General features: G+C 49.1%; 1 protein-coding gene across 11 annotated transcripts in view; it reads right to left on the bottom strand.

The window, feature by feature from the left end:
• RhoGAP1A (Rho GTPase activating protein at 1A) overlaps nt 1-20,812 on the bottom strand; it is a 281,456-nt gene that overhangs the window by 258,899 nt on the left and 1,745 nt on the right. For 8 of the 11 annotated variants that reach the window (XM_070129608.1, XM_070129607.1, XM_070129614.1 and 5 more), the window contains exon 2: nt 4,017-4,153. In XM_070129608.1, the coding sequence (XP_069985709.1) occupies nt 4,017-4,153 (137 nt within the window). Of the gene's footprint in view, nt 1-4,016; nt 4,154-7,811; nt 8,494-10,046; nt 10,325-16,287; nt 16,304-20,812 lie in introns of those variants that run through there. The other 3 variants (XM_070129617.1, XM_070129616.1, XM_070129615.1) reach the window with 3 other exon arrangements.

Genomic DNA, 20,812 nt, shown 5'->3' on the forward strand with positions numbered 1-20,812 from the left:
GAAGGGGAGGAGGAGGGAGGAGGAGGAGGAGGAGGAGGAGGAGGAGGAGGAGGAGGAAGAGAAGAAGAAGGATAAAGTATGGAGAAAGAAGTAGAGAGAAGAGAGAAAAAAGAGAAAGAGAAGGAATTTGAAATTAAATGAGGAAACGAAAAAGGCCAAGCCAAAAGTGCAAAAAGAATGTTCCAAATGGGAAGAGGAAACAGTAAGAGCAAATTTCGTACCACATTAACGGAATAGCAACAACAACGTAACAATAGTAATAACAACAATAATATAATAACAACATAACAAAAGGAGCAACAGTAACAACAACTAAAACAACATAACAGTAATATGATAACATCACAACAGGAGCAACAGTAACAACAGCAAAAACAACAACAATAATCAAAACAACAATAACACGATCGACATCAAATGAAACGACAAGAAAATGACGTCAATTCTGCCTCGCCGCGAATGACAGGACGAAGACAGGGAAGTCGGGGGCCTCTGAGGGGAAGGGGGGAGGGGGGGGTGTAGGGTGTAAATGTGCCTGTGCGTGAGCGTGTGTGTGTGTAAAGGTGCGTATGCGTGTAGCAAAATTAAAAAAGAGAGAGAGAGAGAGAGAGAGAGAGAGGACTTAGCGTATGCGTGTAGTAGAAAAAAACCCAAAAAAGAGAGAGGACTTAAAAAGGAAAGGCTAATAAAGTAACTAGAAGAGATTACACAGAGGGCATGAAAAGGGGATGTCAAGGCAAATGATACACAGGAAGCTCCCCCCCCCTCCTGCCCCTCCCCCGCCGCTCTGAAGTGCCGACACTGGAGGGTGTAGGGGGAGATGGAAGAGGAAAGGGAGGGGGGGAGAGGGGAAGAAGGGACGCATGGAAGAGGAGGCGGAAGATGTGGAAGGAGAGAAGCGAAAGAAGAGGAGAGAAAGCAGGAAAGCGAAGAGAAGGGAGAGAGAGAGAGGGGAAGTGCGGAAAAAGAGAAGGTGTGCTGGAAGGGAAAGAGAGAAGGGGAAGGGAGATGGAAGCCCCACATGTGTAAGCCTATCCGGGGGTACCTCCAATACAAAGCCTCGTCATCAGCTGGTCCGCAACAGCTGATCAACAACAGCTGATCCTACCCGGAGCAGGTGAACGACTAACAACAACCGCCACGTGCACACGGCTCCACATAAATCTTGAAGGCAATGAGCGCTCCTCCTCGGAAGACAAGCAGCGCCCTTGAAGTACGCCACGGGGCTCCCCCTTGAGGACCAGATGGGTCGATGAAAAGGGTAAAAAGTACTGGAACAAAAACCCTGCGGTGATTTCCTGGCTTCCGTTTTCTTTCTTTCTTTCTTTTTTCGAAAATGAGTAAAAGAAGCGAGAATGGGAGTGGGGACGGGAGGGGGATGACAAGGAGCGAGATTTAGGGAGAGGAAGAAGGGAAGAAAAACGGAAAGAAGAATGAAAGTAAAAAGTAAGAGAGAGCGAGAACAAGCGAGCTGAGAGAGAGAGAAAGAGAAAGAGAAAGAGAAAGAAAGAAAGAGAAAGAGAGAAAGAAAGAAAACGATAGAAAGATAAAGAGAGAGAGAAACAGAGAAAACAAAACAAACCGAGAAAAAATAAAACGACAACGCCAAAACGCAATCATACCCAAAAGAGGATGCCACCGAGAGCATTCCCTCCCGGCCCCCTTCCATCCGCCATCAATCACCTCACCCCCTTCCCCTCCCCCTCCCCACCCCTCCGCCTTCCCCTCCCCTCTCCGCCCTCACCCTCCGCCTTCCCCTCCCCCGCCCCCGCCCAAACTCCCCTCCGCCTTCCCCTCACCCTCCCCTCACCCTCCACCTTCCCCTCCCCCTCCCCCTCCCCCTTCTCCTTCCCTCCCCCTCACCATCCGCCTCTCCGCCCCCGCCCCTAACCCCGCCCCCCTTCCCCTCGACCCGCTGCCTCCCACGCGCCCGCCGTCGACACCTCGCCCGGGTTCCGACGACGCGACGACGACCAAATAATTGCCGCTGATGGGAGGTGGGGAGGGAGGAGGGAGGGGGTGGGGAGGGTAGGGAGGGAGGAGAGGGTGGGGAAGGGAGGAGGAGGAGGAGGAGGAAAGGGTAGGAAGAGATGGGGAGGGGAAGGGGAGGAGGAGGAGGAGGAGGAGGGTGGGGAGAGGAGGAGAGGGTGGGGAGGGGGAGGAGGAGGAGGAGGAGAGGGTAGGAAGGGGAGGAGGAGGAGGAGGGTAGGAAGGGTGGGGAGGAGGGAAGGGGTGGGGAGGAGGAGAGGGTGGGGAGGGGAAGGGAGGGGGAGGAGAGGGTGGGGAAGGGAGGAGGAGGAGGAGAGGATGGGGAAGGGAGGAGGAGGAGGAGAGGGTGGGGAGGGGAGGGGAGGAGGAGAGGGAAGGGGGAGGGGGAGGGAGAGGGTGGGGAAGGGGAGGAGAGAGGGAAGGGGAGAGGGTGGGGGAGGAGGAAGAGGAGGAGAAGAGGGTGGGGGAAGGGAGGGAGGAGGAGGAGGAGGAGGAGAGGGTAGGAGAAGGAGGAGGAGAGGGGGAGGGAGGAGGGGGAGGAGGGTGGGGAGGGGAGGGGGAGGAGGAGGAGGGCGGGAGTGGGGAAGGGGAGGAGGAGGAGGAGGAGGGTGGGGAGGGAGGAGGAGGAGGAGAGGGTGGGGAGGAGGAGGAGGGTGGGAAGGGGAGGGGGAGGGGAGGAGAAGAGGGTGGGGAAGGGGAGGGGGAGGGGAGGAGGAGGAGATGGTGGGGAGGGGAGGAGGAAGAGGAGGAGGGGGGAGAAAGTGGAAGAGTTGAAACTGGGGAACGGAAAAGGAAAGGTGGAGGTAGAGGAGTTGAAGGAGGGAGGAGGAGGAGAAGGAGGGAGGGAAGAGGAGGGGGAAGAGGAGGAGAAAGCGAGAGGGAGGAGGAGGAGGAGGAGTAGGAGGAAAAGGTGTGTGTGTGGGGTGGGTGGGGGGCACGAGGTCAGATTCGGGTAAGTGAGTAAATGAAATCACATACTCCGCACTCATAATTGCCCGCTTCCGGTAATGGCAGTCTCTCTCTCCCGGCCTGCCGAATAGGGCTGGGGAGGGGGGATAGGGGTATGGAATAGGATCATAGGGAGGGAATAGGGGTATGGAATAGGATCATGGGAGGGGTGTCGAGAGGAGAAGGGAAAGAGGGGAGGGGACGTGGAAAGAGGGAGGAGGAAGGGGAAAGAGGGAAGAGGGGAAAGAGGAAAGGGGAGGTGGAAAGAGGAAAGAGGAAGGGAGAAAGGGGGAAGATGAAAGAGGAAAAAGAGTAAAAGAAAGAGAGACAGGAAGAGAGGAAGGTGAGAAAAAGAGAAAGGAAAAGAGAAAAGCGAGAATGGGGGAAGATGAAAGAGTAAAAGAGTATAAGAAAGAGACACAGGAAGAGAAGAAGGGAAAAAAAAGAAAAAAGAGAAAGGAAAAGCGAAAAGGGAGTAGGGAGAGAAAAGGGGAGGGGAAGGGGGATAAGTTGCACATCGCCCAAAGCACATCGGTTGGTTCAAGGAGCTGTCGAATGCCTCCTCACGCACTCGCTTGTTGGGGGAGGAGGACAAACGTGATGGGGAAGGGGGGCGGGGATAGGGGGGGGGAGATAGCCAAAGAGGGGAGTGGCGGAGAAAACTCGATGAAGGAAGCGAGAGAAATGAGGAAAAAAGAAAGAAGAGACAATAGGAAAAGATACTTCCATGGAAAACGAAGAAGCGGAAGAGGAAAATGAGAGAAGAGAGAGAGAGAGAGAGAGATGAGAGAGAGAGAGAGAGAGAGAGAGAGAGAGAGAGAGAGAGAGAGAGAGAGAGAGAGAGAGAGAGAGAGAGAGAGAGAGAGAGAGAGAGCGAGAGAGAGACAGAGAGAGAGACAGAGAGAGAGAGACAGAGAGAGAGTGAGAGACATAGAAAGCGAGACAAACATACAGACAGAAACAGAGAGAGAGAAAAAAAAACACCAAGAAAACACCAAACCAAAATTAAAAAACAAAACAAAACAAACGGGAAAATGCAGGCAAACGCCAAAAAGGAAGCCGAAGCGCCAGCCACCCACCTGAATCAATATCGAGGGCCTCATCCCTGACCTCGTCCTCGTGGTCGGAGGAGATGGAGCGCAGGAGGTTGGGCACCTCGTCCTCGTCCGACTCGACGCTGTCACTCCGTTGCACGGGTCGTCCTCGAGCCTTTTTCCTGGAGGGGGAGAGAAGAAGAGACGAGAGAACGTTAGAGGAATGTTTTTTTTATCTTCCTTTCATTAAAAAAAATGTTGGGGAGGAAACTTTGAAAAAGAATGCTAATAATAAGTTTTCGAAGTGCGATATACAGAAAAGAGGAGAGCTGTCGAAAATCAAAGTTTCTAAAAATAATAATAATAATAATAATAAACAATAATAATAATAATAATAAATATAATAATAATAAAACACAAAATGGGACAGATGAAAGAAAAAAAAAAAGACCTCAGACGACGCCGACAGAATCCGAACCAAAACAACCCATCGCCGCCTGAACCCCAACGTAAGAAAAAGGTCAAAGTTTAAAAGGAAAAAAAAAAGAAGAGAAGAGAGAAAAGAAAGGAGGAACGCCAAGTCACGAAAGAAAACGCAGAAACGCACAAAAAAAGGAGATAAAAAAAGACCTCAAAAGACACCAAGGATTAGTCGCGTAAGAGAGGAGCTGGGAGGCTTTCACAGAGCCCCAAAGGTCAAGGATGAGAGGCCGCCGAGTAGGGTCGTCAGGGGGGGAGGGGGGAGGGGGGAGGAGGGGGGAAATTTAGTGTATCCTGCCGAGGAGACAAGTCCACTTTCCTCCCCTTTTTTTCCCCTCAGAAAAGAAAAGGAAAAAAAAACATTCCTTCATTACAGTGACAGAGGGGGGGGGGGGAATTTAGTGGATCCTGCCGAGGAGAGAAGTCCACTTTCCCCCCCCTTTTTTCCCCTCCGAAAAGAAAAGGAAAAAAAAACCTCCATTACAGTGACAGAGGGGGGAATTTAGTGTATCCTGCCGAGGAGACAAGTCCACTTTCCTCCCCTTTTTTTCCCCTCAGAAAAGAAAAGGAAAAAAAAAACCTTCCTTCATTACAGTGACAGAGGGGGGGGGGGGGGAATTTAGTGGATCCTGCCGGGGGGAGAAGTCCTCTTTCCTCCCCTTTTTCCTCAGAAAAGAAAAGGAAAAAAAACATTCCTTCATTACAGTGACAGAGGGGGAATTTAGTGTATCCTGCCGAGGAGACAAGTCCACTTTCCTCCCCTTTTTTCCCTCAGAAAAGAAAAAGGAAAAAAAAACATTCCTTCATTACAGTGACAGAGGGGGGACGAATTTAGTGTATCCTGCCGAGGAGACAAGTCCACTTTCCTCCCCTTTTTTTCCCCTCAGAAAAGAAAAGGAAAAAAAAAACATTCCTTCATTACAGTGACAGAGGGGGGGGGGGGGGAATTTAGTGTATCCTGCCGAGGAGACAAGTCCTCTTTCCTCCCCTTTTTTCCCCTCAGAAAAGAAAAGGAAAAAAAAAACATTCCTTCATTACAGTGACAGAGGGGGGGGGGGGGAATTTAGTGTATCCTGCCGAGGAGACAAGTCCACTTTCCTCCCCTTTTTTTCCCCTCAGAAAAGAAAGGGAAAAAGAAAACCCTCCTTCATTACAGTGACAGAGTTCCCTCCAGCTTCCGCGCGACGAAGGGGACCTGACGAAGGGAACCTGACGAAGGGGACCTGACGAAGGGAACCTGACGAAGGGAACCTGACGAATGGGGACCTGACGAAGGGAACCTGACGAAGGGGACCTGACGAAGGGAACCTGACGAAGGGGACCTGACTGAGCGCACGCGGGCCGCTCCTCCAACTTCCTCTCACGCCGAGACACGGTTGGCAGGCTGAAGGTGCGGGACAGACTGAAACGGACGTGGTCTCCGTCAGTCTCCGTCGGTCCCTCTTCTTAATTTCTCCAGAGGGCGTGCCAATATGCATGGAGAGAGAGGGAAGTTCTCCCTTGTTCGGCCGACGACATGCTAATAAACTATCGATCCTTCCACAGCTCCTATAACTAACTCCCATTAGCTCATATAACCGGACAGGTAGGCCTAAGCAGTATCGAATACCTGAAGAATTATTGAGCTAATACGAGGTTATACGAGAAAATTGCAAAATCCTTCAAGTGGGATCACCACAACAAAAAAAAAAAAAAAATCAGCGATAAAAAATAATCCTTAACCCCCCCCCACACACACACATACAAACAAAAACAAAAACAAAACAAAACAACAAATCACCACAAAAAAAAACTCAGCGATAAAAAATAATCCTTAACCCCCCCCCCATACAAACAAAAACAAAACAAAACAAAACAAAAACAACTTCAGCGTTAAAAAAGGGATCCATCACGTCCCTCGATACTTGGTTAACCACGTCAAGGAATTCCGCGTACAGTGACGATCCTTCTTCGTCTTCCTGCCTGTATCCCATTCTCCACCTCTCTCTCTCTCACCTTCCTACTCCTCCTCTCTTCCTCTCTTCGCCTCTCCGATCGGACTTGGGGGTTGCAACGGAGAAAAAAAGGATCTTCTCCACTTAGCTGCCTCTCACCGGTCTCTCATTCCCATTAGATACCTTATTCTCATTCTTTCTCCTCCTCCTCCGACTCCTCTTCCTCTTCCACTTCCTCTTACTCCTCCGCCGCCTCCTCTTCCACTTCCACTTCTTCCTCTTCCTCCCTTTCCTCCTCTTCCTCTTCCACGTCCACGTCCACTTCCACTTCCACTTCCTCCTCCTCCCTCTCTTCCTCTTCCTCCTCCTCCTCCTCTTCCACTTCCTCCTCCTCCTCCTCTTCCACTTCCTCCTCCTCCTCTTCCATTTCTTCCTCCTCCTCCTCCTCCACTTCCTCCTCCTCCTCCTCTTCCAATCAATCTTCCTCCTTCTCCTCTTCCACTTCCTCCTCCTCCTCCTCCTCCTCCTCTTCCACTTCCTCATCCCTTCCTCCTTCTCCTTTTCCACTTCCTCCTCCTCCTCTTCCACTTCCTCCTCCTCCTCCTCCTTCTCCACTTCCTCCTCCTCCTCCTCTTCCTCCTCCTCCTCCTCCTCCTCATCCACTTCCTCCTCCTCCTCTTCCACTTCCTCCTCCTCGTCCTTCTCCTCCTCCTCCTCCCTTTCCTCCTCCTCCTCTTCCACTTCCTCCTCCTCCTCCTCCTCCTCTTCCACTTCCTCCTCCTCCTCTTCCCCATATCCTCAAGGACACTCCAGTTCTCACGCATTCCTGCCCCTCTCCGAGGAGGACCCGGAGGACGAGAGGGACGGAGAGAGAAAGGGATTCGCAGAGCTAGGAGGGAGAAAGGGGGCGGGGATGATGGAAGGAAGGGCGAATATGTTGGATGGAGGGAAGGAGGGATAGATAGATAGATAGATAGATAGATAGATAGATAGATAGATAGATAGATAGATAGATAGATAGATAGATAGATAGATAGATAGATAGATAGATAGATAGATAGATAGATAGATAGATAGATAGATAGATAGATAGAGATAGAGATAGAGATAGAGATAGAGATAGAGATAGAGATAGATAGATAGAGATAGAGATAGAAAGATAGATAGAGAGAGCGAGAGATAGATAGATAGATCGATGGATGGGTGGGTGGAGCTAAGGGAGGGAGAGGAAAAAATAAGACGCGATGAGAAGAGAAGAAACAAAATGACTAGCTACTCCATGAACCCATGAGTCTTCATAAATTAGAGTTTGCATTAAAATGAAACTGCTTTTCAAAAATTCCTTAATAACATAAATTAAGGCTTCAAGAAAACCAGTCATTAACTCCAGAGAGCCCAAGACTGGTCCTAGACCGCACGACTTTACCTGAAGTTAAAGTTGGCTTTCCTTGGTTCCCGAAACGCCATGCGGCGCCTTACTCCGAGGCATCCTTTCGCTTCCCCCGAGGCTCCGGGGGACGAGGACGCTTCGGGGGCCTCCAGCAGATCGTCCTGGTCCTCCTGTTCTTCCTGTTCTTCATTTTCCTGTTCTCTTATAATGGCTATGATGTCGTCCGTGCTCTCGGATCTCGGGAAGAAAGTTTCGATGCTGGAATCCGAATCGTCGTCGACATATTCCTCTCCGTCTTCGTCGTCGTCGTCGTCGTCGAGAGCGCTGGTCTTAGAGCCTCTTCTTCCTTCGAGGCTCATCTGGCTCAGCCCGGCGGCCTGGCACCCAGCCTCCGGTGTCGCCCCTGCCTCGTGCCGCTCGCCGCCGCCTCCCCCAGCCTCGGCAGCCATGGAGGCGCCTGTCGCTTCCCCGAGGCTTATCCCCGCCGCCTGACATCCTTCGAGGGCGGCCTCCCCGCTCTCACGCTCCTCTCCGCCGTCCGCCTGCGTCCCCCGGCCATCGCTCGCCTCCAGGATGCTCCTCGCAGTGAGACCCGCCTGGCTTTTCTCTTCGTCCTCGTCCGCGGCGGCGTACCTGAGCGTGCGTATGAAGTACCTCACGGCGCACGTCTTGTCCCGTGGCTCTTTCGCCATCGTCTCTGCTAGTTTCCTTTTAGGCTCTGTTTGGGAAACGGGATTTCTTGTACCGTCTCAGATCACGTTCACGCGCACATGTGATTCCAATGCGCGACAGACATTTGTGTAAACGCGAGGGACGGCAGTGTCAAGATACTTTCTCCTTGATCTTGGCGTCTTTAAGAGTGGTGAAGAATATCAATAATTCTTCCCCAAGTTCTGTTTCACGTCTTACCACTCAAAGATAACTCCCACCGATTTCTGTTTAGGCCTATCGCTACTTCTATTACAGGAGGCGGAACTACTTCGACCTCCCCTTCGACCCCCCCCCCCTTCGACCTCCCCTCTCCCTTTTGCTTCTCGCCAAATTACATCTTATAATGCCACCCCCCTCCCTAACGAAGCCACGAGTTGGTCAAAGCCGGAGAACGACCCGACTATTTCCCCGACAAAAAGGGGCGCACATACTTGGCGCGTGTTGGCCGCGAGAATGCACACGCACGCGCGCACACAAACTCTCCCCTTAAATAACTAGGCGGAAGCGCTGAGCATTCCCTTCGAAATGTCACGCGGCGACAAATCACGACCCCGCACTCTGCCGCTCACTGGCACGCGTTTTATTCCCTTCAATCACGCTTAACGACCGCCCAATGACGCGACCCACCTCAGCGCCCCCTGCGTTCGCGCGCCCTTCACGGAGTACTGCTCTTAGCGACTGTTTATTAGCCCGTTCTCAAGGTCCTTCTTGTCCCGAGGCTTCATTCTCACGGCGCGAGAGGGCCAAGCCAGGGAAGGATATCCTACAAGTGGGTCGCCTCACACGACTCCTACGTAATCGCACTGTATGACGTCACGAGGTGTCGCGGGCGCGTTCTGGGAAGCGCTGAGAACACGCCTCATGTCCCAGTAAAGGCCCACTAAAGAGCCGTCCTCAGCATTCACGGGACAATTATACACAACCATACACGCATACAGACGCACCGTGACACAAATATAAACAAACCGTGACATAATTATAAACAAACTCACGCTCACACACACGTCCAAACACAAATGCTCATAAACAAACACGATGAATCACCTGCCCCAAGCTACCCCTCTAGAACGCCACATTTTCCCGAAGGAGCGCAGTGCCAGTCAGCCAGTCGCCCCCACCAAAGGCTGCAGAACATCGGGAAAACGGGAGAGCAGATAAAATAGAATAATAATGAACGGGATAACGGGAGAGTAGATAGAGCTGCCGACGGAGGGTGCTCCCAGCATCCGGGTATCGATAACCGAGCTCGCGCGTCATCCTCGAAGGTGGCTGGAGCTGTATCCCGCCTGGCACTCGCGCGAACAGCTGAGATCATGTGCGCAGAAGGATATGTGTCATTCCCGTCGTTTCACAACTTTTCTATAACTCTATTGTCGTCACTCTATCAGTCGTTATCATTCTCCTGATAATCGCAAACCACTATTATCTCATTCCCGCTGTACATACGACCAGACAAACTCAAACTGGGCTGATTGGCACCCTGGGCACTCCATCGCTTTCTTTGCCGAATACGCCCTTAAACCCCCGAATTCAAAACAAAGAAAATATTCGAGACGCTACCAACATCCCAACAGGTCTTCAATCCACACCAAAGCCAAGACCAAGCTCCGCCAAGTTATCTCTCCGCGCATGCGCAGGTCCCGGCCACGACGACACACGGCGAATCCACGAACGCCAATCACTCCTTGTCACCGCTTCCTTCCTCTTTGCTTCGTTTTTCACTGAACTAATCACGGAAATGTCCCCGTCCTTGCACTTGGGACACGAAAATGCACGACCTTCGAAGAAATGCAAGCGCCCCCCCACCGAACACATCCGTGACTGTTCCTGCCGCGCACACAGCAAACCCAAGAGTGACAGATAACAGGACACTGATAACGACTGTCTGAACTACTGGTGGAAAAAAAGAAAAACGTCACCGATAAGAACAGGAGAAAGGGGAAAAATAAGTAGGAAGGTGATGTGGTGGAGGAGGAGGAGGAGGAGGAGGAGGAGGAGGAGGAAAAGCAGGAGGAGGAGGAGGAGGAGGAGGAAGAGCAGCAGCAGCAGGAGGAGGAGCACGAGTAGGAGCAGGAGGAGCAGCAGCAGCAGCAGCACGAGGAAGAGGAGAATAATAATAATAATAAGAAAAATTATAACGATGACGAACAAATACATTCCTCCCTTACAAACAAAAACCACAACAAAAACACTCCCTTACGCACAAAAATCACAACAAAAACACTCCCTTACGCACAAAAATCACAACAAAAACACTCCCTTACGCACAAAAATCACAACAAAAACACTCCCTTACGCACAAAAATCACAACAAAAACACTCCCTTACGCACAAAAATCACAACAAAAACACTCCCTTACGCACAAAAATCACAACAAAAACCCTCCCTTACGCACAAAAATCACAACAAAAACCCTCCCTTACGCACGAAAATCACAACAAAAACATGATAAACTAAATGGTCCGCAGTTCGAGACACCTTAAGCCACACTCCGTTTCCCCCAAAAAGAAAAACAGAATGTGGCCAAACCGCTAATCTGATCTTAATTAGTTTTTCTTCACTCCAAGATACTCTTTGTTGCTGCCGACGCGTCCACTTAAATAAATATTTCTAAAATGTAATATCATAATCATTATTATCATCATGACCGTCATCATCTTTATTATCATTATCATCATTATCGTTATCCATTATGATTATCACTGTTATTATTACTACGGATAGTTTTATACGATCAATACAAATACTATTACTACAATTACTATATTTCAGTGATATCATCATTAGAGACAGACAGACAGACAGAGAGGGAGACAGAGAGAGAGGGGAAAAATGAAAGAGAAAAAGAAAGAGAAATAGAGAAGGAGAAAGAGAGAAAGAGAGAGAGAGAGAGAGAGAGAGAGAGAGAGAGAGAGAGAGAGAGAGAGAGAGAGAGAGAGAGAGAGAGAGAGAGAGAGAGAGAGAGACAAACAGACAGACAGACAAAGAGAGAAAGAGAGAGACAAAGAAAGAAAAAACAAAACAAAAAACAAAACAAAAAGAGAAAGAAAAACACAGAGAGAGAGAGAGGGGAACACTCGCCCATGCCTCAACCTGGCAACAAACCCCAAACAGTCCCCTCACACTCCCCTCAGTGAGGATCGATAATGAGGAATGTCAGAGATACGGGCATCCCTCTCGTTATGGTCAGGAGGAGATCGATACCGGAGGGAAGGGGGGAGAGGAGGGAAGGGGGGAGAGGGGGGAGGGGAAAGGAGGGAGAGAGGGAGAGGGGAAAGGAGGGAAGGAGGAGAGGGGGAAAGGAGGGAAGGGGGAGAGGGGAAAGGGGGGAGACGGGGGAGGAGAAAGGAGGGAAGGGGAGGAGGGAGGGAAGGGGGAGAGGAGGGAAGGGGGGGAGATGGGGGAGGAGAAAGAGGGAAGGGGGAGAGGGGAAAGGAGGAGAAGGAGGGGAAAGGAGGGAAGGGAGGGGAAAGGAGGGAAGGAGGGAAAGGAGGGAAGGGAGGGAGGAAGAGAGAGGGAGAAGGGGGAGGAGAAAGGAGGGAGAGGGGAGAGAAGGGAAAGGAGGAAGGAGGAGAGAGGAGGAAAGGAGGAAAGAGGGGAAGGGGGAGACGGGGGAGGAGAAAGGAGGGAAGGGGAAAAGGGGGAGGAGAAAGGAAGGAAGGGGGAGGGAAGGGAGGGAAAGGAGGGAAGGGGGAGGGGAGAATAGAAAGAGGGAAGGGGATAGGGGAGAGAGAAGGGAGAACGGAAGAGGAGAGGAGAAAGGGATAGATGGAAAGTGTAATAGAAAAAGGGGAAAAGAAAATAGAGGGAGTTAAAGGAGAGGGTGAGAGAGTAAGAGAGGGAAGAGGGGTAAGTGAGAATTATAGAAGGACGAATGGAGAACGAAAAAAGTGGAGATCAGGCAGTGCGTGGGAAGAGGAGAGAGGGGAAGGCGATAATATGTGGGAAAGGAGAGAGAAAATGGGGAAGGGAATTTGGAGAGATATAGAGAGAATAGAAAAATCAAAATGATACGAAAGGAAGATGTAAGACATGATAAGTGTGTGTGGGGTGGATGCAAAGAGAGAAAGAGAGAGAGAGAGAGAACGAGACAAAGAGAGAAAGCGAAAGAGAGAGAGAGAGAGAGAACGAGACAAAGAGAGAAAGCGAAAGAGAGAGAGAGAGAGAAAGAGAAAGAAAAAAAGAAGGAGAAAGAGAGAAAGAGAGAAAGAGCAAGAGAGAGTGGGGGGAATGGAAAAGAAGTCCCAACTGCACATGACATTTCTGCACTCGAATCTTGTGAGACAATTCAGTGGACATGAGGGAGCGAGAGAGAGAGAGAAAGAGAGAGAGAGAGAGAGAGAGAGAGAGAGAGAGAGAGAGAGAGAGAGAGAGAGAGAGAGAGAGAGAGAGAGAGAGAGAGAGAGAGAGAGAGAGAGAGAGAGCAGGGAAAGGCGGACAGAGACAGAAGTGCAGAGAGGAAGCAGAATAAGGAAGAGAAGGAAAAACAGGGAAGAGAAGGAGAGAGAGGAAGGGAAAGTAGATGGAGAACGAACGAGGGAGAAAAGGAGGTGGAGAATAAACCAGATACATGGGGGAAGGTCAAGGACAATTGCAGAGGGATTAAGCATATAAAACAGACGAGAGTTTGACGAAGGGAATGTCATAAATAGAAAAGATAAGAAAGGAAGGAGAGAGAGAGAGAGAGAGAGAGAGAGAGAGAGAGAGAGAGAGAGAGAGAGAGAGAGAGAGAGAGAGAGAGAGAGAGAGAGAGAGAGAAAGAAAGAAAGAAAGAAAGAAAGAAAGAAAGAGAGAAAGAAAGAAAGAAAGAAAGAAAGAAAGAAAGAAAGAAAGAAAGAAAGAAAGAAAGAAAGAAAGAGAGACAGAGACAGAAAGAGAGAGAGAGAGAGGTACGAAGAGAAGTAAAAACCCATCAACCGGCAGATCTAAATTGTCAAAGCGGAAATGACAGCCTCGCCATCTTCCAATAAAATTTCATTGACTGATCAAACACTCATTTCTTCGTCAATCAATTTATGAATGAGAGGGAGAAAGAATGAATGAGAGGGAGAAAGAATGAATGACAGGGAGAAAGAATGAATGACAGGGAGAAAGAATGAATGAAGGAGAAAGAACGGCCGCTAGACAACCTCAAAACACGGAACAAGAGAGAGAGAGAGAGAGAGAGAGAGAGAGAGAGAGAGAGAGAGAGAGAGAGAGAGAGAGAGAGAGAGAGAGAGAGAGAGAGAGAGAGAGAGAGAGAGAGAGAGAGAGAGTGAGAGAGAGAGAGTCGAGGGAAATAAAAAAAAAACAAAAAAAAAACACGGGGAATGGATAAATGAAGAGAAAATTTAGAGAGAGAGAGGGGGGGAACAGGAAGAGGAGGAGGGAGAGAAGGGATAGGGGATAGGGGGGGGGTAAGGGCAGGTAGTAACGAGGCAGTCTGGACAGGTCAGCCGATCGATAACTTGGATCAATTATAACGATCCCATCAGAACTTTTAAACTGCCCTTATACGGACTATGCACTTTGTCTGCCGAACGAGACTGTGCGCATGTCCGTTGCTATCATTACTACTTCTTGTTTCCTTATGTCCGCTTCTATCATTACTATTTATTGATGTCGGCTTCTATCATTACTATTTCTTGATGTCCGTTGCTATCATTACTATCTATTTCTTGTTTCCGTATGTCCGTTTCTATCATTATTACTTCTTGTTTCCGTATATCCGTTGCTATCATTACTATTTCTTGTTTCCGTATGTCCGCTTCTATCATTACTATTTCTTGTTTCCGTATGTCCGTTTCTATCATTACTATTTCTTCTTTCCTTCCGTATGTCCGTTGCTATCATTACTATTTCTCGTTTCCGTATGTCCGCTTCTATCATTACTATTTCTTGTTTCCTTATGTCCGCTTCTATCATTACTACTTCTTGTTTCCTTATGTCCGCTTCTATCATTACTATTTCTTGATGTCCGTTGCTATCATTACTATTTCTTGTTTCCGTATGTACGTTTCTATTATTACTACTTCTTGTTTCCGTATGTCCGCTTCTATCATTGCAATTTCTTGTTTCCGTATGTCCGTTTCTATCATTATTACTTCTTGCTTCCTCCATTCCCTCCTTCATTTTGTTTTTTCGAAATTCTCGTTCACGGCAATTAATCTAACCAAAACGATATCGATTTATGATTTGCAATGAACGTCGACTATCGTGCGAATATGCTCTCTTTCTCGCGACTGTGGTAGCATGAATCTACATTTCCGATGTTCACCCTGATCGCTAACACACACAGCGAAAAGATCTACACGTACACCAACACGCACACAAACCGACACACGCACACACGAGACAACAGGCAGATCAACCATCGAAACTGCTGCAGGCTAGAAATCTCACACAGACAGACCCACATCCACGCGTCCTACACCCATGCGCTGCAGACCACATGGCGGCCCCGGTGTGATGTGGCCGCCCCGCCTCAATCCCCCTCTTGGAGAAGGATATGCAGGTACTCCCCCAACCCCAAGACTCCAACACTGAGACCAATGCTACGCCACTTGGAAATCCACCCGCTGACCAACCCCATTAGGAGGAGAGGTAGAAATGTGCAAAGCGGGTTCCTTTTGGGGTCGGCCGTGAATTCTTGCAGGTGAACGTTCGAACACCTTTTTTTCCCCCTTTTCCTCTTCACATCTGTTCTGGGGGATGCGAACGCCTCTCGAGAAAATGAACTTTGCAGGGAGCTTCCTTGCGTATCCTGAACACCTTTCCCTCCCACCCCCTCGCCCTTCCTCCCCTTACTTCTTCTTCTTCTTCTTCTTCTTCTTCTTCTTCTTCTTCGTCTTCTTCTCTTTCTCCTTCTCCTTCTCCTCCTCCTCCTACTCCCTTCGGACCTCTGCGGTATCCACTTGACCTCCATTTAACTTTCGCGTGGGTATTTCTTTATCCAACGTTTTTTTTTTTTTTTACTTATCCGTATACTTCGTCCAAACGAGCAAAGATTCTATTCCTCTCTTTCGATCCCCTTCACTTTTTTAAACGGTCTTCTTTATATCTACTTTTTTCTCCTCTTTAATCACCATTTTCTCTATTTTACATTCTTGTCATTCCCTTAAACACAAAGCACATCCTCTTCTCTTCCTATTTCCTGCACAGTTTTCTCTTTTTTCCATCGTGGCACCGGGCTGGTATGGAATGCCATTCACTACAGCACGAGGCACTCCATTCCCCGTCCTGCCAGGAAGAACCGGGGCAGCCTTCTCGTGGCACGACCTCGTTCTCTCCGGGGCCCATACACCTGGCACTCCGGTAATACATAAAAAAATAAGAAAAGAAAATCACAGCACGTTCAAACCAATACGTTTCTATGATCCGGTAATACATAAAAAAAAACAAAAGAAAATCACAGCACGTTCAAACCAATACGTTTCTATGATCCGGTTATACATAGAAAACAAAAGAAAATCACAGCACGACGCCAGTTACTCAGACACGTTCGAACCGATACGTCTCGCAAATCCGGTAACGCATAAAAAAAAGCCAAAGGAAAATCACGGCACGACGCCAGGTGCAGGAACCGAGGCACTGGTTCCTCTTCCTCCTCCTCCTCCTCCTTCTCCTCCTCCTCCTCCTCCTCCTCCTCCTCCTCCTCCTCCACCTCCACCTCCACCTCCACCTCCACCTCCACCTCCACCTCCACCTCCTCCTCCTCCTCCTCCTCCTCCTCCTCCTCCTCCTCCTCCTCCTCCTCCTCCTCCTCCTCCTCCTCCTCCTCCTCCTCCTCCGGACTCGAGTAATGAGCAACAAGGTGTGTACATTCGTAAGGTACCGCGACGCGACTGGCGCTGCTCTCGCTCGCTGGCGATCCCCGCTTTCCCGGCCGCTAACCGGATGTTTAGGGACATTCTTTTCTCTGATAAACCTTTATTTGCCGACCGTACTCCTGGAAAAGCCGGTGTCGAAAGCGCTCGGAAGAAAGGAGAAAGAGAGGAGAGGAGAAACAGAGAGGCGGAGGAGAGGAGAAACAGAGAGGCGGAGGAGAGGAGAAACAGAGAGGCGGAGGAGAGGAGAAACAGAGAGGCGGAGGAGAGGCAGAGGAGAGGAGAGGAGAAGCAGAGGAGAGGAGAGACGGAGGAGAGGAGAGGAGAGACGGAGGAGAGGAGAGGCAGAGAAGAGGAGAGGAGAGACCGAAGAAAGGAGAGACGGAGAGGAGAGAGGAGAAGAAAAAGAATGGAAAAGAAACCAAAGAGAGGAGAGGAGAGACGGAGGGGAGAGCAGGGTTGATTAAGTAGGAACTGCTGAAGGAGGGACATAGACTCGTTTCCCACACGATGCCAAGAGAGAATGCCGCTTCGGGAGTGCCAAACCTCCCACACCGCCGCTGCTAAATACCAGTTTTTGATACGTCGTCCAGCCTCGGCAACCCGCAGGAAATGGCGTGACTCATTTGTTCGAGAAAGGTGCCTCGTCGGCGGCACACGTGGCCCGCGCGCTTTCGCAATCCTTGGTAGCGGGGCCCTTCTATGTAGGCCTACCCGCGGAACTCAAAGACGTGAAATACCTATACATATATAAAAATACCCACATTACACACGAACAAAACGCACACACACACTCAAACAATCACAATACTTTCTCACTCACTCTCACACTCTTATTTTCTCACACTCTTACTTTCTTACTCTCTCACTCACTCACACTCACTCACTCTCCCGCAAACTCACTCACTCTCACGCACACTCACTCACTCTCACGCACACTCACTCACTCTCACGCACACTCACTCACTCACTCTCACGCACACTCACTCACTCTCACGCACACTCACGCACTCTCACGCACACTCACGCACTCTCACTCACTCACTCTCACGCACACTCACTCACTCTCACTCATGCTCGCGCACGCACGCGCGCACGCACGCACGCACACACACACACACACACACACGCACACACACACACAAACACAAACACACACAATAGAGCTTTACAAACAAGCGTCCCCTCAAAAAACAATGCCCATACAACCACAGATAGCCAGCCATATGAATCAGATCCACTTATCTGATAAGATTGCATATCCCAATATCAGTATTTACCCATTCGTAAGTACGGCTGTTTTTTTCCGATTGTGGAATATATCTTCAAGGCATAATGACACGTATGACGTCGGTAATTACAGGTTCTAAACAAATACAATGTTTGGGCTTGACAGTCTGCTATTCATACATTGGCATGTAGGCCTATCCCTTGAAGCGAATTACACTACCGGGCGTATGTTAAACTGCTGATCTTACTTTCACTAGTAGTCGATTTAGCCGTTTCGCTTCAGGATGAACATTCAGACGAAGAAGAACAAACAGAACAAGAATCCATTGCATTTTTTGTCCTCCCCTCCTCCCCTCCCCCTCAACGCAACCATCTGGCCGCCACACGCGCTTCTTCGGCCAAATGTTACGAGGTTGACCTTGGCCGTTCGCGAACCCACAAAACTTGTTCCGAACTTGTTTAATATCCCCGGGCCATAACGTGACCGCCGTTCTATTCCGGGCAACTTCGTAACAGGCACAAAGTTCAAGACGAACGCTGAGGGCGACGGTAGAGCCCGTTATAACAAGCAGAACGAGTATGCCTGATACTATCAGAACACCAAAACAAACAGGCGTATTACAAGATAAACCAAACCCCACAATCCTTTTATTAATCAACTAACTCGTATATCATACCTATATATAGGCACACTCCCCGATTTACATTCAGACGAATGGACAAAGAATCATACATATAAAAACACACACAAACACACAAAACCACTATGTATTTCAGAAGGTATACCTCCTAAGGCTGAAAAAAGACAGAAAATGTGACAATACCAACCAAACCAGCAAACAGGCGGGTGCAAGGGGAAACAGACCTTTTAAGGTGTAATTAACCTTGGTGATAAAAAATGCAGATCGGGTGCTAAAGAGACAGGAAGATATTGGGAACACAATTTGCATAACGATTACCTTAATAACTTTTCCCAATGAGTATGCTGCCTCTTGATAACTGTAATCACATATTAGCATCATTAACTATATGCATAAAAAGCACTTCAAAAAAGGCTCATTACTTACAACTAAACAGACAGACACGAAGGAGCAGTCGAACAGGAAACAGTTAAGCAATACAACTTCAGGGCCATTATCTGATTTTATATTCTCTCTTCATTCTATTACATACTCTTTTTACAAGCGTTTCCGAGTTACGGTACCCGGTTGTGATAATACAGACAATTTTTTATTCCTTTTTATTAAGAAAAGAATGGCTGGGCGGCCTTTTTACAGAACAGACACTATATATAGACCACCAAACACCCTTCTTGGAAACTATAAGGTGTCACGGTTCACCCCCTACGGTTTCTAACATAATCAAGGAAGGGGGATTAATATATTAAATCAAGGAAAAAAACAGTGGCACGGAATGGCGGTTACTTCTTCCGCGAACCAAGGCTGATCTACGCCCTTTTAGTTCCATACAAGAAAAAAATCCAGACGTGACCATGACGCCCTGTTGCAAGAAGCTGCCTGATGCCCCCCCCCCCTTCCCCCCCACCTTTCCCCCGTTCGCATAACCCCCTCTCTAACCCCCACCTGCCTCCTATGAAGCAGCAGTCTCCGCGATTTGTATCTGTCTATTGTTTGCCTGCGGACTGCATGTCTCTCTTTCTCTCTTTCCTTCTTTCTTCCCCTTTCTCCCTCCCTCTGGTTCGCCCTTCACCTATCCACCAGCATGTGTCTCTCTCTTTCCTTCTTTTTTTTCTCTCTACCTCCCTCTCATTCGCCCTTCCTCTATCCATTCTCTTTCTCTCTCTCTCACTATTCCCTTGCAACGTCGATCGAGTTGTACGTATATAGTTGCAATAAAAGAAAAAAACATCTTTTATGGAAAGCGATAAAAGTGAAACCAGTCAAAACACTCTCGCTCGCAGTCCAGATGAATGTAATCTGAGCGACGCCTACGTCCAATACACAGCCACAGTAGCGAAACGAGTGAAAGGAAACTTGCTCGACTACTGTTCCTCCTCCTTCCCCGTCATTTCCATTATCTTGTGATTTAAATAACGCGCGTCTGCATGCCCGGAATAGCAAGTCGTGATTCTACTATCGCCGCTCTTACTCGTGAATTCTCTGTAAAGAGAGAGAGAGAGAGAGAGAGGGAGAGGGAGAGGGAGAGGGAGAGGGAGAGGGAGAGGGAGAGGGAGAGGGAGAGGGAGAGAGAGAGAGAGAGAGAGAGAGACAGAGACAGAGACAGAGAGAGAGACAGAGTCAGAGACAGAGACAGAGACAGAGACAGAGACAGAGACAGAGAGACAGAGAAACAGAGAGATAGAGAGTCAGAAAGAGAGAGAGTTAGAGAGGGAGAGGGAGAGGGAGAGGGAGAGGGAGAGGGAGAGGGAGAGAGAGAGAGAGAGAGAGAGAGAGAAGGGAACAGACCGTAGAGGGAAACGAAGAAGGGTTTTAAAAGGAATGAGTGAACCAACTGCAAGGGACGAGGAGAGACAGGCAACCCTTGCACAGAGGGAGAAGAACGAAGACCCGGGGACAAATTGGCCTGATAGAAAGTGATGGGTCAACGTGGTGCCCGGGGCATCACCTGCTATCCTGGCCTCCCTCCCCCGCCATCGAGAATGAGTCACGCCACGGACCCTCCCTCTCTCCCTCTGCCTCTGCTCCCACACACTCCCTCCCTCTCCCTCTTTCTAACACTTTCCGCTTCACTGGCGCCGGAGACCTTCTCTGCGTAAACGATAATGACTTGCTCGAGTTGCTGGCCTTCACGAGACCAAGACAGAACACTTCGTCCGTGTATGATTATCTACGCTAGAGCTTCGAAGTACCTAATAGTGTGGCGGATAACAAACCACAGTTACACTCGGAGAGACGAAGTGCAACACATATCCAAAGAAGGGATGCATAAAGTCCAGTTTAACAGAAACAAATTTTCCCTCGATAGACTGGCCGCTACGAGACACCATGGTATTGGTCTGAACAGCCTTCATGGGCATTTTACAGGCACACACATCAGAACGAGGGAAATGGTCTGCGGTCACCTACGCCACGCCTCTTTCCGACCGTCACAAAAGACACGGAGATGGCGTTGATGAAGAAACTGCCAAGTCCGGTTGGGGTTTACTTTATGAGGCGTCCTGATTGAGTCGTGTGTTTCCACTTAAAGTACCGTAGTTTTAACGACTCGTCTTTTCCTTCTTTGGTTCGGTTAGCAAGTTAAAGCAATAACCTAATAACTTATATCAAGAAAACTAAAGTTTAGGACTGTACCTTTGTCGTAACTTTACT

This window comes from Penaeus vannamei, chromosome 14, assembly GCF_042767895.1.
Source record: "Penaeus vannamei isolate JL-2024 chromosome 14, ASM4276789v1, whole genome shotgun sequence".
Lineage (NCBI taxonomy): Eukaryota > Metazoa > Arthropoda > Malacostraca > Decapoda > Penaeidae > Penaeus > Penaeus vannamei.